The sequence below is a fragment of the Lonchura striata genome, chromosome 18, assembly GCF_046129695.1.
Source record: "Lonchura striata isolate bLonStr1 chromosome 18, bLonStr1.mat, whole genome shotgun sequence".
Classification (NCBI taxonomy): domain Eukaryota; kingdom Metazoa; phylum Chordata; class Aves; order Passeriformes; family Estrildidae; genus Lonchura; species Lonchura striata.
Window position 1 is genome coordinate 7,371,584 of NC_134620.1, and position 14,567 is coordinate 7,386,150.

A 14,567-nucleotide genomic window follows, 5' to 3' on the forward strand; every position below is an offset into this window, starting at 1 on the left:
TACGTAAAGCAGACTTAGGACTAGTAGGGTGAGTGCTGCCTTGAAGACCTGCTCAGTGTTAGGTATTTTTGTGAAGGACATTTTCAGACTTTTTTCCCGTCCATAAAAGGACTGCATGAAATTCAACAGCACGGTGACATTGATCATATTTCTTTGTGTTATGAAGCCTGTAGCTGAAGCACCCTTCAAGTTTGATATGGAGTTGGATGACTTGCCGAAGGAAAAGCTGAAAGAATTGATTTTTGAGGAAACTGCAAGATTCCAGCCAGGATACCGATCTTAAATCATGCATAGGTAAAGTCACAGCAACAGGGGACACTCGGGCAGGGGGGACATTTGAGACTTTGGTGCTGCTGATGAAATGTAGTACTTGCCTTTTCCAGTACCCAGTAACTCCCTCTCCAAGGACCTGACCTCAGTCCTGTCCTGTTTTTGTGGGAAATTTCTGTTTGCCCACAGCATTGAAGTGTCCACATGGAATCCAGGCAACTGCCCAAGGTGTTTAATGTAACCTTACTTGTAGGTTACATTTAAGCATTGCATTTCAATAATGCTGCTTAGAATAAAAGCAATGGTAATGCTTTGAAATGCAAATTTTATTTTAAAAAACATTTTAGGGGGCAATTTTCTTCATATTTTACAAATACATAATTTTGTCATATGTCTTCAAATGCTTTTAAAAAAAACTTCCTTCTAAACGTAATGTACAGAGGAGAAATCTCTTAAATTATTTTAAAGGAAAAAACCCACACACAAAACTTCAGTAGGAGTTATCGTTAGTTTTAGGTAGCTCCCAAATAGTGTGAGTAAATAAGAATAGGTATTTAAATATTCAAAAATTAATTGTGACTAATCTTCCTAGCATTTTGAAGGTCTGAAAGTTTAATTTAAGATTAAATGTACTGATATTCACTGACTGACTTTTTTTTTTTTTAATCAATGAACTTAACTGGTCTTCCTGTACCACAAGGCTTGCAGGTCTCAGGAGTTTCATACCAAATTGGTCAAACACTGACTTGATTGGAGTACCTGTGAAACTTCTGTGATACTAACAGGGGAAAGTATCAAAGTTTTATGAGACAAGCCAAAGGCAACAGTCTGCCCTGGGTTTCCTGGTTTGTGCTCTCTGTGCTTTCCTCCCTCAGAGCAGCATTCTGCAATCGCTGCTTTGTGTGGGCAGCTCCAGCAGGAAGGTGAAGTTTTTAGCCAGGGCACTTCCTTGCTGCCAGAAATCCACAGCTCTGCTGGCAGTGTGCAGGAGCTTTGTGGCTTTGCTGTAAGCAATACTTTTTCTGTACTAAAAATCTGATTTCAGTTTCTGTATTGCATATACCCCCAGATTTTCATTTAATGGTGAACTAATAGGAAATAAAAAGAAAAGAATGTGGGGGAAACTTTTAAAAGTATAGTTTTTACTTTAGTAGGGTAACAACTGTTGCCACTGGCTTGGAATATTTAGATGTATAAAAGCTCATAAGTGAATGAATTTCAATTTTTACAAATACTGCGTTTTGTTTATTTAAGCTTGCTAGGTGATACTGGAACTGTTGTAATAATTAAAAGATAGGGAAATCTGAGGTTCACACACTGGTTCTATTAGTTGGCATTGTTCATAGAGCAGAACTGGGACTCGGTAACTAACTGATGTTAATGTCCCACCCATGTTTTCTGTGTGAGGGCACAGCTGTGCATGTACACATGGTGGAAGAAAGTTACGGAAATTTTTAGGAACAAGGTGAAGCCTGATCCTAATAGGCTGTAGTCTCAAAGAAGGATAGTGAGTGGTTACTGATGTGGTAAATCATAGTTTGTGATCTCTTGCTTGCCTCTTTGCTCAGACCATACTCACCTGGTTGTACTAGGGATTAAGGGATAAAAGGATTAGGGATAAAGATATCATCGGTTGCTAGCAGAAATTTCTGGTTTGATAAAAATGCTCCAAATGCTACTATATAGAGTTGCTTTGGCCAGCACAATACTGAAATTGAAATATTGTACTTAGCTTGATAAGGATATGCTGGTAATTTGTCCGGGTCATTTGTGGTTAGGATTGCCAGCTATGCCATAGCACAACAGTTAAACATAGCTGCTTGACATCCTAGTGAGGGCCAGTCCCCAGGAGCTGGCTTCAGATGCACAGTGACAGTGTCCTGCTGTGCATTCCCGTTCTCCTGCACACTCCCACTGTGCTTGATCAGCCAGCTCTTCTCACTGGGCTGTTTCTCAAGATTCGGTGTCCCCTGAGCTGTGGGTTTTGGAATTGAGAAGCAATATGAAAAGAACAGATTTTTGGTTTAAACAAATAATCTACTTCATTGATCAGTTACATTTAATCTTCCTAATCTTTTGAATAATTAATAGTTTAAAATTGAATGCCCTGAGATCCACTGTCTCTGAATTCTTTTTTAACATCTGTAGATCCAGCTGGCTCTGGCGGATGGTAAACCCAGTGTGCACAGAGCACAGAAATAGGAAAGGGCTTGTTTTAAAAGGTGATGTTAAACTTCCTTCACTGAAATATGTCTCTGCTCTCTTGTAGGACAAGGACTTAAAGGACTGGGCATGCTCAAATGTTGCTGTTCCTCTTCCCAGTTCTTTATTGTTGGTCATGTCTTGTGGCCTCTCTCAGCTTATCCACTAACTCCTTTGAGCCATTCAGGAGGGCGGTTCCTGGTAGTTTTGGCTTTTCATGCTTTCAATGAATCTTTTAAGCCTGAAGAATTGTAATTGACACTCCTATGCGTAATGCCCATTGTTGACCTGTTGCAGTACTGTACTGTACGTGCACCTACTGCTGGCCGTGTTTTAACTGCTTGCTTTCTGGTTTGAAAGATGCAGTGGTTCCTTTCACTCCTGGATCAATATCCAAGAAGATAATTCATTAACCTGTAAGACGTTTACACCATGAACTGTGTTTTTCTGACTTTACTGAAGTCGCTGGCATTTTTTTTTTAGAAAAGCTACTATTCAGGGCACTTTAAGTCAGTGACATCCCAGATTTTTTTTGCACGTCCTTTTTAAATAGAAATGGTTGGTTAGCATCCGGCAGAGTGTACCGTTATGCTATGGATTGCAGCATAAGTTGTGTTCATGTTAATCTTGCTTATGCACTTGTTTGGGTGTCCTGTGCTGTACATACAGGTATTCTATCCAGTGTAAGAGCCACATAGGAGCCCAACTTAACTGAATTCATCTAATAACATTTTTCCATGTATTGACAAAATTTGTACCCTTTTCTCCATGCTTTTCCTAAGAGATCATTTAAAGTTTACTCACGTTGGAGGCATAGTACTCCCAAAGTTCCTACCATGCAGTAGTGTTTGTACGGCCTGTGCAAAGGCAAGGTGGCAGCTGCAGCTGCTCTTTGCTCCCTGAGTGCTGGAAGGGTTAACACAGACCCCGTGGCCAGTGCTTTTCCTGGGCAAGGCAGCCGTATCTGGTGGCAAGCAAGAAATCAGAATATGATGTTAATTAACTCAGTCTACATCCTGCATACCAATGAAATGTTTCAAATGAGGATTGATAGTTTTGACATTTGAATCTAATTACTGACGTTCAGATTCTTGCAGAGAGGAACACTGCATCTTCAAATGAGAAAGTTTGATTTACTTTTGCTCCTACAGCATGTCAGCATCTCAAGTTCATTTCTTGCAACCTACACTATGGTGATTTGTAATCAAGCCTCCATGAGCTCGTGACATGAAGTACTGTTCTGTTGTCAAGTACTATCAAACTTTTCTGATAATGCTGAGTTAGGACAACCAAACAAAGCTAGCACTAAATAACATTTAAAATTGTATACCTTTTAATGATCTTTTCAAGTATTTGTTACTGAAATTGTATAATGTGGAGTTTACTAGGTGTTATGTTCCAGTGCAGTGCCTCCTTTTCTTTCCCCACTGCTCTCTGTGGTGAGAAATTTGCCTTGTTTAAAATAATTACTGTGCCCTCGCATGACTGTTAAAGCTTTCTGTGCAAAGATGATTGTCTAAGTGCCACATGCCTATGATTGAGAAAAAAAATAATCTATTGTTACCTCTGAGTTGTGTTCAACTGAAATGCTATTCAACAAATAACTTAGGAAAAATAGTTCTATTTTTAGCTTTTCATATCTCTGCTGTCTTTTTCTCATTTTATTTTGGCAGCAGTGAAGAATGGATTGTATAAAGACTGCTTGCTAATATGAACAAAATGCACTTGTAATTCCTGGAAATAAATTTAAATCTTATATCTTCACATTAACATTAAGAATTAGTTTTTGGTTTCCTCTTGGGTAATGTCTTTGAATGAAAATCAGGTTCAATTGCTACTGTAGTACATAAGGATGCTGGCTGGTTAATAACTCCAGGCTTCCTCATACCATTTAGTCTGCTCTTCAGAGAAATCTAGAAAGCCATTAACTTAGACTCCAGTAGATAAGGGTGCTTACAAGATTCCATTTCAATTTTTTTTCCTATAGTTTAAGTGTTAATCTGCCAAAACTAATTTTTAATAAGCAAGGGTTCATCATTAAAGGGCATTTTCTATTAGGAAGTTCCTTTGGTACATAAATCTCTGATGTGGGGAACAAATTCAGAGCATTGTCAGGACACTGCACAAGTTATCATGGAATTGTGGTATGGAACCTATGCTAAAAACATTTCTGTAGAAGAAATATGCACTTGACTGTTGATACCAGTGTAGAAATTTCTCTTGACTTTTCTACACATCTTTACCAAAATGCTTTTCTCACTCAGTTTTGAAAAGTTGAAATAGTTCTAGAATCTCTGCTACTTGCATGATCATCATTACAAAAGGAATCATTTTTGGCATGGTTGGAAAGATGACTGTTACTGAAATTAGTTTGTAACACCTCAGTTTTAATTTATTAAGGAAGAACTTTGGCAGCTTACATCACCCTTCTCTTTCCCAATTCTTTTTTTTTTTTTTTTTTTAATACTGTCTTTAATTTGGGATGTTTGAGGAGGTGTAGACTTACCCTTGCATCCTGTCCCTCTGAGTGAGAAGCCGAGGGTTTGCTTTACCTAATGTCTGGTGCTTTTGGGCTTTCTTCCTTAGCTACTTTTGCTGAATCCAATTGGCATCCATCAGGATCCATAACCACATTCATCAATCCTTTACTGAATTCAGTAAACATTGTTGGGTTGAATTTGTTGATGCGTCAAATGCTGAAGCAAGACTTTTTTTTTTTGGTCAGATTTTAAAAATAATTTAAAGAAGGTGCCTCTAACAACACTGTGTTAGGTCAGTTATTTCATCATTTTACATTGGGTTCTTTTCTTTATGCAGTTTTTATATTTTAGAGCAGAGAACAGCAACTCTTAATCGAAGTAGCATGCATATTTCATGGTAAAGATGCTTTGGGAATAAGGAATGTAAACAGTTCACTGTCAAAAACATTCCAACCTTACAGCTGAAGAAAAATATGCAAACACAAAATTCTCATGGATACTTTGGCAAACAAGCCTCTGACTCTGCTGTCCTGCCTGTGGCCAGACTCTTCCTCACCCCTGTGACACCAGAGCTGGGCCGCGTGCGCCGGGAGCTTCCGGAGTGGCAGTGGGGACAGAACTCGGCCGTGGCCAAACAAAACCTGAGGAGCTGAGCAGGGCTTTCCTTGCAGAATGAGAGAAAGAAAAACCTGTTGTTGCTGCCCACTGTAATATGCTACGATATATTTATACCATGTCAAAGTTGTTTGCTGAGCAACTGTACTATAGATTTAAACTTTATTAATATATATTGCTTATGTTAGTGTAGTTTATATAGTCCTTGGTTATTGATAAATTTATTGTGTTGTTACAGCACAGTGATATGGTATAAATATAGGTCTATACATAACACACCATATACTTATGAATTTGGTCCCTTGCATAGTACTTTTATATTTGTACAGCAATGTCTTCAAGCAATCCCAGATTTTAGGGGAAATATTTTTGTAAATGCAGTGGTTTAAACAAAAAAGTCCAAACAATCCTTTTACTAATCCTTTTAAATACATTTGTGGTTCAAAATGGTTTCATTAACAATTGAAATCAAGACACTAAATTAGTGAAAAGTGCACATTAGTAAAGTGAAGCTTACAGTGGTTTTTGTAGCATGTGCTGTGATCAAACCAAGTGATACATCGGCAGAAATGTAAAAGTTGGACTACATGTGTAAATCTAGAACAAATTTCTAAAGGTTGCAGCTGGTTTACTTACTATTGTTGCCTTTTCTCGTGTTGTATCAGTGTAGAGCACTCTTAAAATACTCAAACTGCTTTGTCTTTGCTTTGTACTGTTGGTGCCTTCTTAGTCATGTACCCCACAAGTCCTGCATAGCTAATTTCGTTAATGGTAAGTTTAAAATAAAAAAGCAAAGGAAGATTTTATAAAAAATAAATAAATCATTTTCTGTATGTTCCTATTCATTGTAACAATTAAACATTTATATTGTGACAGATTTGTGATTTGGTTAATCTGTATAGATCAATTGTAAGTAGCAAAGGTTTATATTTCGTCTTATTCTTTTGATGTTGTAAACGTTTGTGATTTTCTTTTTTAAATCAGGTAACTTAATGTTCTGTTTTGTTTTTGGCATCTGAATCTTGTAAAAACAAATGCAAAGAAAATCATTAAATTGTGTCCCTGTATTACCAAACCAGCATAGTTCCGTGCATATCTAGAATGACTGGTCTGAGCTGGTCCATTGGCTGATCCAAAACTGCCCCTCCTTGAAAGTGCACAGGGAGCAGCCTGCAGGCAAGAGCTGTAATTGCTCAAGGTGTGTGTCCCCCTGTGGAACTGTACCAACTTGGAATTAAACTAGGGAAGCCAAAAAAAACCAAAACCAAAAACCAAAAAAAAAAAAACCAGATGAGCTTTGGTGTGAGAAAATTACGAAATCTTGACCCAATGAGTGATGCAAATTAATTTCAGTGTTACCTAATGGTTCATGGGCTTTTTTGACACTTTATATGGGTTTTCATAATGCACTGTTCCCATGAAATCTCAAAAATTTTTACTTATGTAATCCTTAGAAACCAAATGTTTTCATTTCAGTACAAAAAGGGGGTTCTCTGACCAGGGATTTGAAATGTAGGATTTCTGGGAGCAGTGCAGGTAAGTTCATATCGCTGTCATAGACTTTCAGTTCTTCTTCAAACAATTAAACTCTTAAAAGGTGTAGCTGGATAATGGCAGCTAAAAACTTCTCCAATTAATATGAAAAGGCAGAAAATGTGACCTGAAACTAAAGAAAACTTAGCCATGACTGGCAGGCGTGTAACAGCTCTGAGACTGGCTTCTAAAAATTCATCTCTCCTTCTCCTCCTTGGCTTTCACTGCAGAGTGCAGGTTTTTTTTCCCCCAAGAATAATACAGGATTTAATTTTCACCACGTTTCTTATGTATTCTTAACATTTTTGTTGGCTGTGGCTGTTCACCTGGCAGAAGATGTGTTCACCATAGCATGCACTTCAGGAAGGGACTTCAAGGTACAACTGCACAGCTGCTTGGCTCCAGGAAGGTTTTGACAAATAACTGATTGACTTAACATTGCTGTGATCCTTGTTTCAGTGGGATTAGTTTGAAATACCACACAAATTCCCTGTGTTTCACCAGAAGTGGCTGTAAGCTCTCCATCTGTAAGCTTCAGGTGTAGTGGGCACTCCTGAGCCGTTGGGCACGTGGGTCAGGGTGGTGGTTCCCCTGAGCACCCCCAGGTGCTGGGGAGATGCTGCACTCAAATACTCAGGAAGGCTGGCAAGGAGCTGCTTTTGAGGACAAACTGTTTTTTGGAAGAGATTAATGTAGGTCTGATGGCATCAAACTCTGTAGAACTCTGACCTAGGACTTTGCAGACCAAAGATAATTCTGTGTTGTGCATGTTTCATCTCCAGTTATTCTTTCTAAACTGCATATATGTAACACTGAAAAGCTGAAAAAATAAAAAACATTTGAGGCATGTAGACTCACAAACATCATTGCATGAACATATGCCGCATCTGTTGGTTACCTTGCTTATGTGTCTTCTCACCACACAAGTCCAGGTAGCTTCAGAAGGAGTTCCAAAGGCAGCTTCAGTGTGGCTGCTGAACACCACCCTGATGTCAGAGGTGTTCACATCCCCATCAGAAAGGCAGCCCTGCTCACGTGCTGTTTGTGTGAAGCCTGATCTTGGGAGCTGGATGTGAGACCTGTTCTGTAACCCCTGTCTTTTCCCCTGTAATTTATAAATTGACACTGACAACTTTCCTTCAAGTGTTTTCTAAAACTGCCTGTTTTTCAGCACATCTTGCTGTTGGCAATTTATTTTCTCTGTGTTTAAACTGAGTAAACAAGTTCCACTTGTTACAAAAAGAAAATTTTATTCTCTAGGATTTGTGAGCATTCTGATGATAAACAGCAGATTATTTCCTGTTAAACTGATGTACCTTGTGAATGCTGAAAACTTCCTGCAAGTTCCCTAAAGCTGCCTAAAGTTTCTCAACATGCACACACAGCCCATTTTTCCTGAAGTTCCTTCTCTTTACAGCTGATTAGCGTGGTAGAGAAATGTGTGATCCTTCTAGCTTCGCACAGAGGTAGCTTGTGTTCCTGTGTGAAGGCTGAAGACAGGAGACTTGAAGTCTTCCATTGCTGAGTTCCCTGAAAAGAGCAAGAAATGCCTTGCCAGGGTCTTGGGTTTGCAGTGTTTTCTCACTGAAAAAGACAAAAATCCTTCAGTGTCTCTTCCCAGTCTGTGTTTGTGTGCACTCAGCTGCTGACTGCTGCCTGCAGCGCTGCTCCTGTCTCCGTGCCTTGCTGCTTGCACTGGGCTGACCTTTGCTCTGAGTTCCTCTTCCAGCAACACTGCTCTTCCTCAGGGGTTTACACTTTCCATGTTGGGATCTTTCTCCAAAGTCCCTTGTCTGCTCTGGGTGATGACTTCACTCCTTTGTTCCTACTTTTCCTTACCTTGCACGCTTGCAGAGTCCTGCAGTCTCACAACTCTGCTTTTATTTGCTTCTTTCATTTTTTGCCTCTGTCCAGCTGAGCCGAGGACAGAGTTGTGCTTCACAGAGCTGGGCCTGGCTACAGGCAGCTGACCTGGAGCCCTGGCTCGGGAGAAAACAGAGAGGGCAGGGCAGCTGCAGTCCTGGGCCAGCCCTGCCATGGCAGCAGCCAGGGTGATGGCACTGCAGGGATCCCCCATTCCACCTTGCAAGTTTAATTCTGACCTTGAACACACAACTTAGAAATAATGGAAGATGTTAATCTCTCTAGCTGTGATGTGTGTGTGATCTATGTCTGAAAATTCAGGCTTTTTTAGCAAAAAAAACCCCAACAAACAACAAACCCAAAGCTATAAGAGAATGCCATCGAATTTTTTACAATTTGCTATTACTAAAAGACTTGAGATGCATCTTGTAGGAAGGTTGTTTATTTGATTGTTTTTGTTGGTTTGTTTGTGATTTTTTTTGTAACATCCCAGACTAAATGGCTTGCTGTGAACATCTTTTTCTGCCTTAAAATTACAAATGCAAAAATGCTGAATATTCAGAATTTTGGCTTGAGACTCACTGAACTGATGATACTGCAAGAGAACTGGAAGGCTTTTCAGTCAGGCCTTTCTCCTAGGTCACCTTTAATTTTGATAGCTGGTCCGGAAAGGGAATTTGGACTAAAAATCCTTTCTTGGTTCCTGCAAGTATTAAAACTCACAGATATTCTAACTTATAGTTGAGGCACCACAGACTCAAGAGTTCAAACTTTAGACTTTTTAATGCATTCTGTGTTTTAAAAAACTTTTTGTTAGTTTTTGTATATATACCTTTTCAGGCTTTCTGAGTAGGTTTGCACAGGTATGGAGGGGACACAAAGTGGCCAGTTTCCCCACTCAGAAATATTTCAGTGGGTGTTGTGGCTGTCACTGTAGCTCCGTGTTTTGATTCTGTTTGCCTTCATGCAGTGTAAGCACAGCACTCCAGACAAAAGTGGGGATTGAAAACAAACCATTTCTTAATCATTCTGTTGTAGCTAAATGTAATATAAATTTGGATTTGAGGATATGCTTGGTATTTTGGAGGCACTGTGTTAAAGTTGTTTTTACAGCTGACTTGGTGACATTTCTGTAAGTAAAATATGCTGTTGTTCCAGCATGGCAAAGGTCTGCATAATTCATGTGCTCAACTTAATCACTGGTTTTCTTCTTGTGACAATAAATGGCATTGTACCAAAAGCAATATATCCTGTGTGTAGTTAGTAGTGGAAATAATTATTACTGTGCAGCTTGTATTTTCATTGTCTTTGCAGCCACTAGTATGGATTGTGTGCACTGACAGTCGCTCCAGGCTATTAAAGATATCTAGGGGAAAACCAGGTCCTGGATAACACTTGTTTGCTTTCTGGAAGCTGTTGCTGTACTTTGAAGCAGAAAAGGGCTGCACCTGATGTTGCATTAAGCTTATTTTCTTCTGAGTCTTGTCATCAGAATACATCTAAGTCTAGAGTGTTTCTCCAGATTTGCTCCTCCACATTGTTCCTCTTGAGAAAGGCCCAGGCTCAACACCAGCATCATTAGAGCCAATGGTGGTAAGAGAGCAGAAAGGCTTTTTTTCTCTGCTTGATTTTGGGATTCTGCTAAACTGTACTCAGCTTTAGAGCATGGCACTATAAAAAGACTTGTGGAATGCTGCAACTGGCTTTGCTCACCAACTACTTAAGACCAGATAAGACTTCACAGGCAATATGCAATGCTTGGGAACTCTAGTCATAAGTACTGTTCCCTCCTACCCCCCAGCAGCAATTCTGCACTTCTGGCTCTGCAAGTAAACCCTGGATAACTCAGTTCAAAGGGAAGCTTTCATTTCTGGGTGCTCAAAAGGGCAAGATAATAAAACAGTTTCTCCCTATCACTTGCATTTGACTGCTAGTGTAGTACTCGTTATACTAAATTGTCACTGTACAAAAAATTTCATGCTGTAGAAATAAGAGGGCTGAAGAGCTTGTTTTTCTCAACATATTCCTTCTCACTGTCTAAGTCTGTTGAAAAATACCTACTTTCAGTTATAGCTAAATAGCCTCTCTGCATTCTCTGTGCACATTTTTCTCTGCTGCCTCCTACTCTTCTTAGATGTGATTTACTTTACTGCTAATGGTGTTATAAAAACTGTGGTACTACAGGTGTCGTGGTAATTTGTAAATAAAATTACTGTAAACGCACAGTCAAGTTATTTGTGGTGCTGCTCTGTATGCGTGTGACACTGCCTTAGCTGTCAATCCTCACTGCACTTCCCTGGAGGATCACCTGGGGATTAGAAAGGTTGTGCCTGTGCTTTCTATGAGGAACCTTTTGCTGACCAACCTCCACAGCAATCTGGTCATATGAACAAGTTCCAGGCAACTCTAGCATTGACAGCAATTATTCCTAGGCAGGAACGTCACCACAGTATTTGCCAGCTGACAGCAAACCAACCCTTCTGTCAGACTGATTGTCAGTAGAGCAGTAATACCGTTTTATGTAAATACCCCTAACCATTTGTATAGCAAGTACAGAACGCAGGATTATTTACCAGTGGGAAGCTGAAGAGGAAGCTGTTGCTGGGGCGTTGTGTCCTTGGAGCCTGTTGGTGTTTCCTATCCAAGGAGAGAGGGGCAGAAGAGTGGAGGAGTCTGACCTGTGTGGAGAACACGAAGCGCTGTGCTGCAGTTCCAGATCCAGCTGCGCTGCTCTGCTGCGCGTGTCGCGGCCGGCAGCGGAGCAGCAGAGGCTGCGTGGCTGGGCTGCAGCACAGGGACAGCAGGAATGCCAGGAGCTGGGAGATGTGCTCAGGAGCTCTGCTCCCTCTCCTGGAAATTGGTCCCGAGGAGCTGGAATGAGCGGCCAGGGGTGAAGCCCTTCAGAACAACGTGCCCTGCTGAACGCTCGTGTCCATGTGCTGTGGGAGCCATGCCATCGGGCAGTGCAGCAGCAGATAAAATTTAAGGGGTTTCGTGTCTTTTCTTTGAGGGGGTGAAGATGAAATACTTTTAGGAAATATTCAAATGGCGGATTTTCTACAGTGCTGAAGAGAGAAGCAGCTTGTAATATTCCCAACTACCTGAGGCTCCAGTCAGCTGTTTTTCATGTATTCAGGGAAAAATTCACTTTTTGGAGATGACAATATTTCTGCTTCCCAACTTTTAACTGCTTCTGTAATTCACTGTTTTCTTCCCTTGAAACCGTCTTCCCTGCAACTGCTACATACGATCTTTGGGAGCCTGAGTCTTTCAAAGGTATTTAAGTGAATTAAGAGGCAAATACCACATGGAAACATTTATCTGGAAACAATTTCACTTAACAGTTTCTCAAAGCAGGAACTTGTGGCCTTTTACCACAAGGGGTAATAGAGTTTATTTACAACAAGTATATTAAACAAAACACTTATCTTGAAGAATAAATAGAAATACAGTCCCTCTCAGAATAAAATGCCGTGTCTGTAATAGTTATTGAATTAAATCTTGGGGGCGAAAAAGGGACTAGGAAGCAAAAATATATCCAGATCAATGTGCTTGAATGAATGAAATTAGTGTGTGCAACAGGGGTTGTCTGAAGGTGTTGATTATAATCCCGGTGGGTTTGGTGGGTAGAGAGGTGGGCAGCAACAATGAAGCCTGTGGCATCACTTGTATAAATATTGCTATCTGCAAATTGCCACACTCCTCATCCAACAAAGGTAGCAATTAATTAAGCAGATGAGTCTATTTCAGCTCCTAAGGTACTCATTTCAGGATATTCAGGAATTGTCTTGGCATTCACTTGAACTGAGAATGGATTCATGATGACATGTTTGTGTTCAATTACTGAAATTTTCCATGTGTATATTTTGGGTTTACTTGAATGTATGAATCATTTGAATATTTGGTAATTTTCACTGTGAAAAGAAATGTGATTGCCTTTCAGTGATCTGTCTTGCTCCTGCTTGCTAACTGTGCTAGATTTTGGAGCAGGGGGCACAAAGCCTTTCATGCCCTGGAATAAAATAATCTTCAGGTAAACTAGTAAAAATTAAAAACTCTTTGTATGGCCTGTTTAGGAATAATAAACACATCTGTAAACCCTTTGCACCTACTCAGGCAGTGAAGAGCTAACTAATTGCTGAAAAGCTTGAGGGAAACAGCTCTTCCTATAAGCACAATTCCTATACCCTGCTTGAGACTACACCTCGGGCTGACACCTTCCAGGGCTTGCTAATCAGCAGCTGCTACAATACAATACAATACAGTACAATACAATACAGTACAATACTGGGTGGCTTTTCCAATGCCATGTTGGTTTTCTTAAACCAGCCCCAAAACTGGATTCACCCAGTACGCAGTCTCCCTCAAGAAGTAATGGGCTCCACCAGAGGTGTCCTGCCTGGTATCTTCTTGCAATTATTTTGTTTCTATTTGCTGTCTTGTGCAATAATTTATTTTCTTGTTTTCTCTTTAGTCCTCTTACACTGTAAAGGCTGTGCTGAGGTCAGATGAATGCCTGGCTTTCCTGGATAACAGGCAGCCCATCTCAAGAACTTTCTGTAATCCAGTGCCATTAGATGTAGCTGTTGTCAAATGTAGCCAAGCTCCTGAAGGCAACCATAGAAAAATCCTGTTGGAAGGAACCTCTGAAGGTCACCTGGCCCAATGCCCAGTGCAGATGTGGTGACCGGGACACCTCTGAGGTGCATGGGGCTGAAGAGCACCTATTCAAGGGAGGGGAGAAGTAGATCTTTCGTTCATACTTATATAAGTTCATATATATATATAAAAACTTACATATAAGGTCATACTTATACAGCTACATGTTGCCATTTTTAAGAAATACAGTGAACAAGACAGATTTAGGCATGGAATTTATCTTTTAATCACTTTCACCCCTACTTCAGTCTCGTTGTAGGGTATAAAGGAGGCTACCCCTCGCATGTTTTTTTCTGTTTTGACTGGAAGACATCGGCAGTGCAGGATGATCCCTGTTTTTACAGAGCCTACAGCTGCCGCAGACACGCAAAGGCTGAGCCCCTCCTTGCTGCACAGGCTGCCCTTCCTGGCACCACCACAGTTTGTGCTGTTCCTGCTCCCGGCCTCAGCTTTCAATCTTGTACCGCCTTGCACGTTTCAGATATTGGATTTTACACATACTTTTTACAAATCAAACCAAATTTTGTGTAATGTTTGCTATTCATTTTGTCTGCAGGTCAAATTTTTTAGCAATGCTGATCTAATCTCCAGAAAGCAAAAATAAGAGAGACAAAACCAACCCTAGAAATGATGTAATGACACTTTTTATTCAGCCTCGTAGTATAACCTTTGCCTCCGTTAAAATCCAAATAAAAGCTTTGAAGGAAGTGAGAAAGCGTAAGCGTAGCTCAGAGCTCCGTGCTGCGAAGCGCTCCTGCGCAGCCCCTGCAGAGCTGTGGGGAAAGCTGCCGTGAACTGCGTTATGCAAATAAAACCCTGCTGACGGCAGTCAGCCGCGATCGTTAAACAGCAGCATTTGTAATAATTCCCACACTGCCTAGAAAAATATCATGTAAGTCTTCTAGATTTAGAGCACCAGTGTTTGACAAAGGCTAGTGACAGGGC

General features: G+C 40.4%; 1 protein-coding gene across 1 annotated transcript in view; it reads left to right on the plus strand.

Moving 5' to 3' along the window:
* Nucleotides 1–11,186, plus strand: part of MAPK1 (mitogen-activated protein kinase 1) — a 38,684-nt gene extending 27,498 nt beyond the window's left edge. The window contains exons 8-9 of the mRNA XM_021549887.2: nt 167–294; nt 2,540–11,186. Coding sequence (XP_021405562.1) covers nt 167–283 — 117 coding nt within the window. The 3' untranslated portion in view covers nt 284–294; nt 2,540–11,186. The remainder of the gene's footprint in view (nt 1–166; nt 295–2,539) is intronic.
* The last annotated feature ends 3,381 nt before the right edge of the window (nt 11,187–14,567 follow it).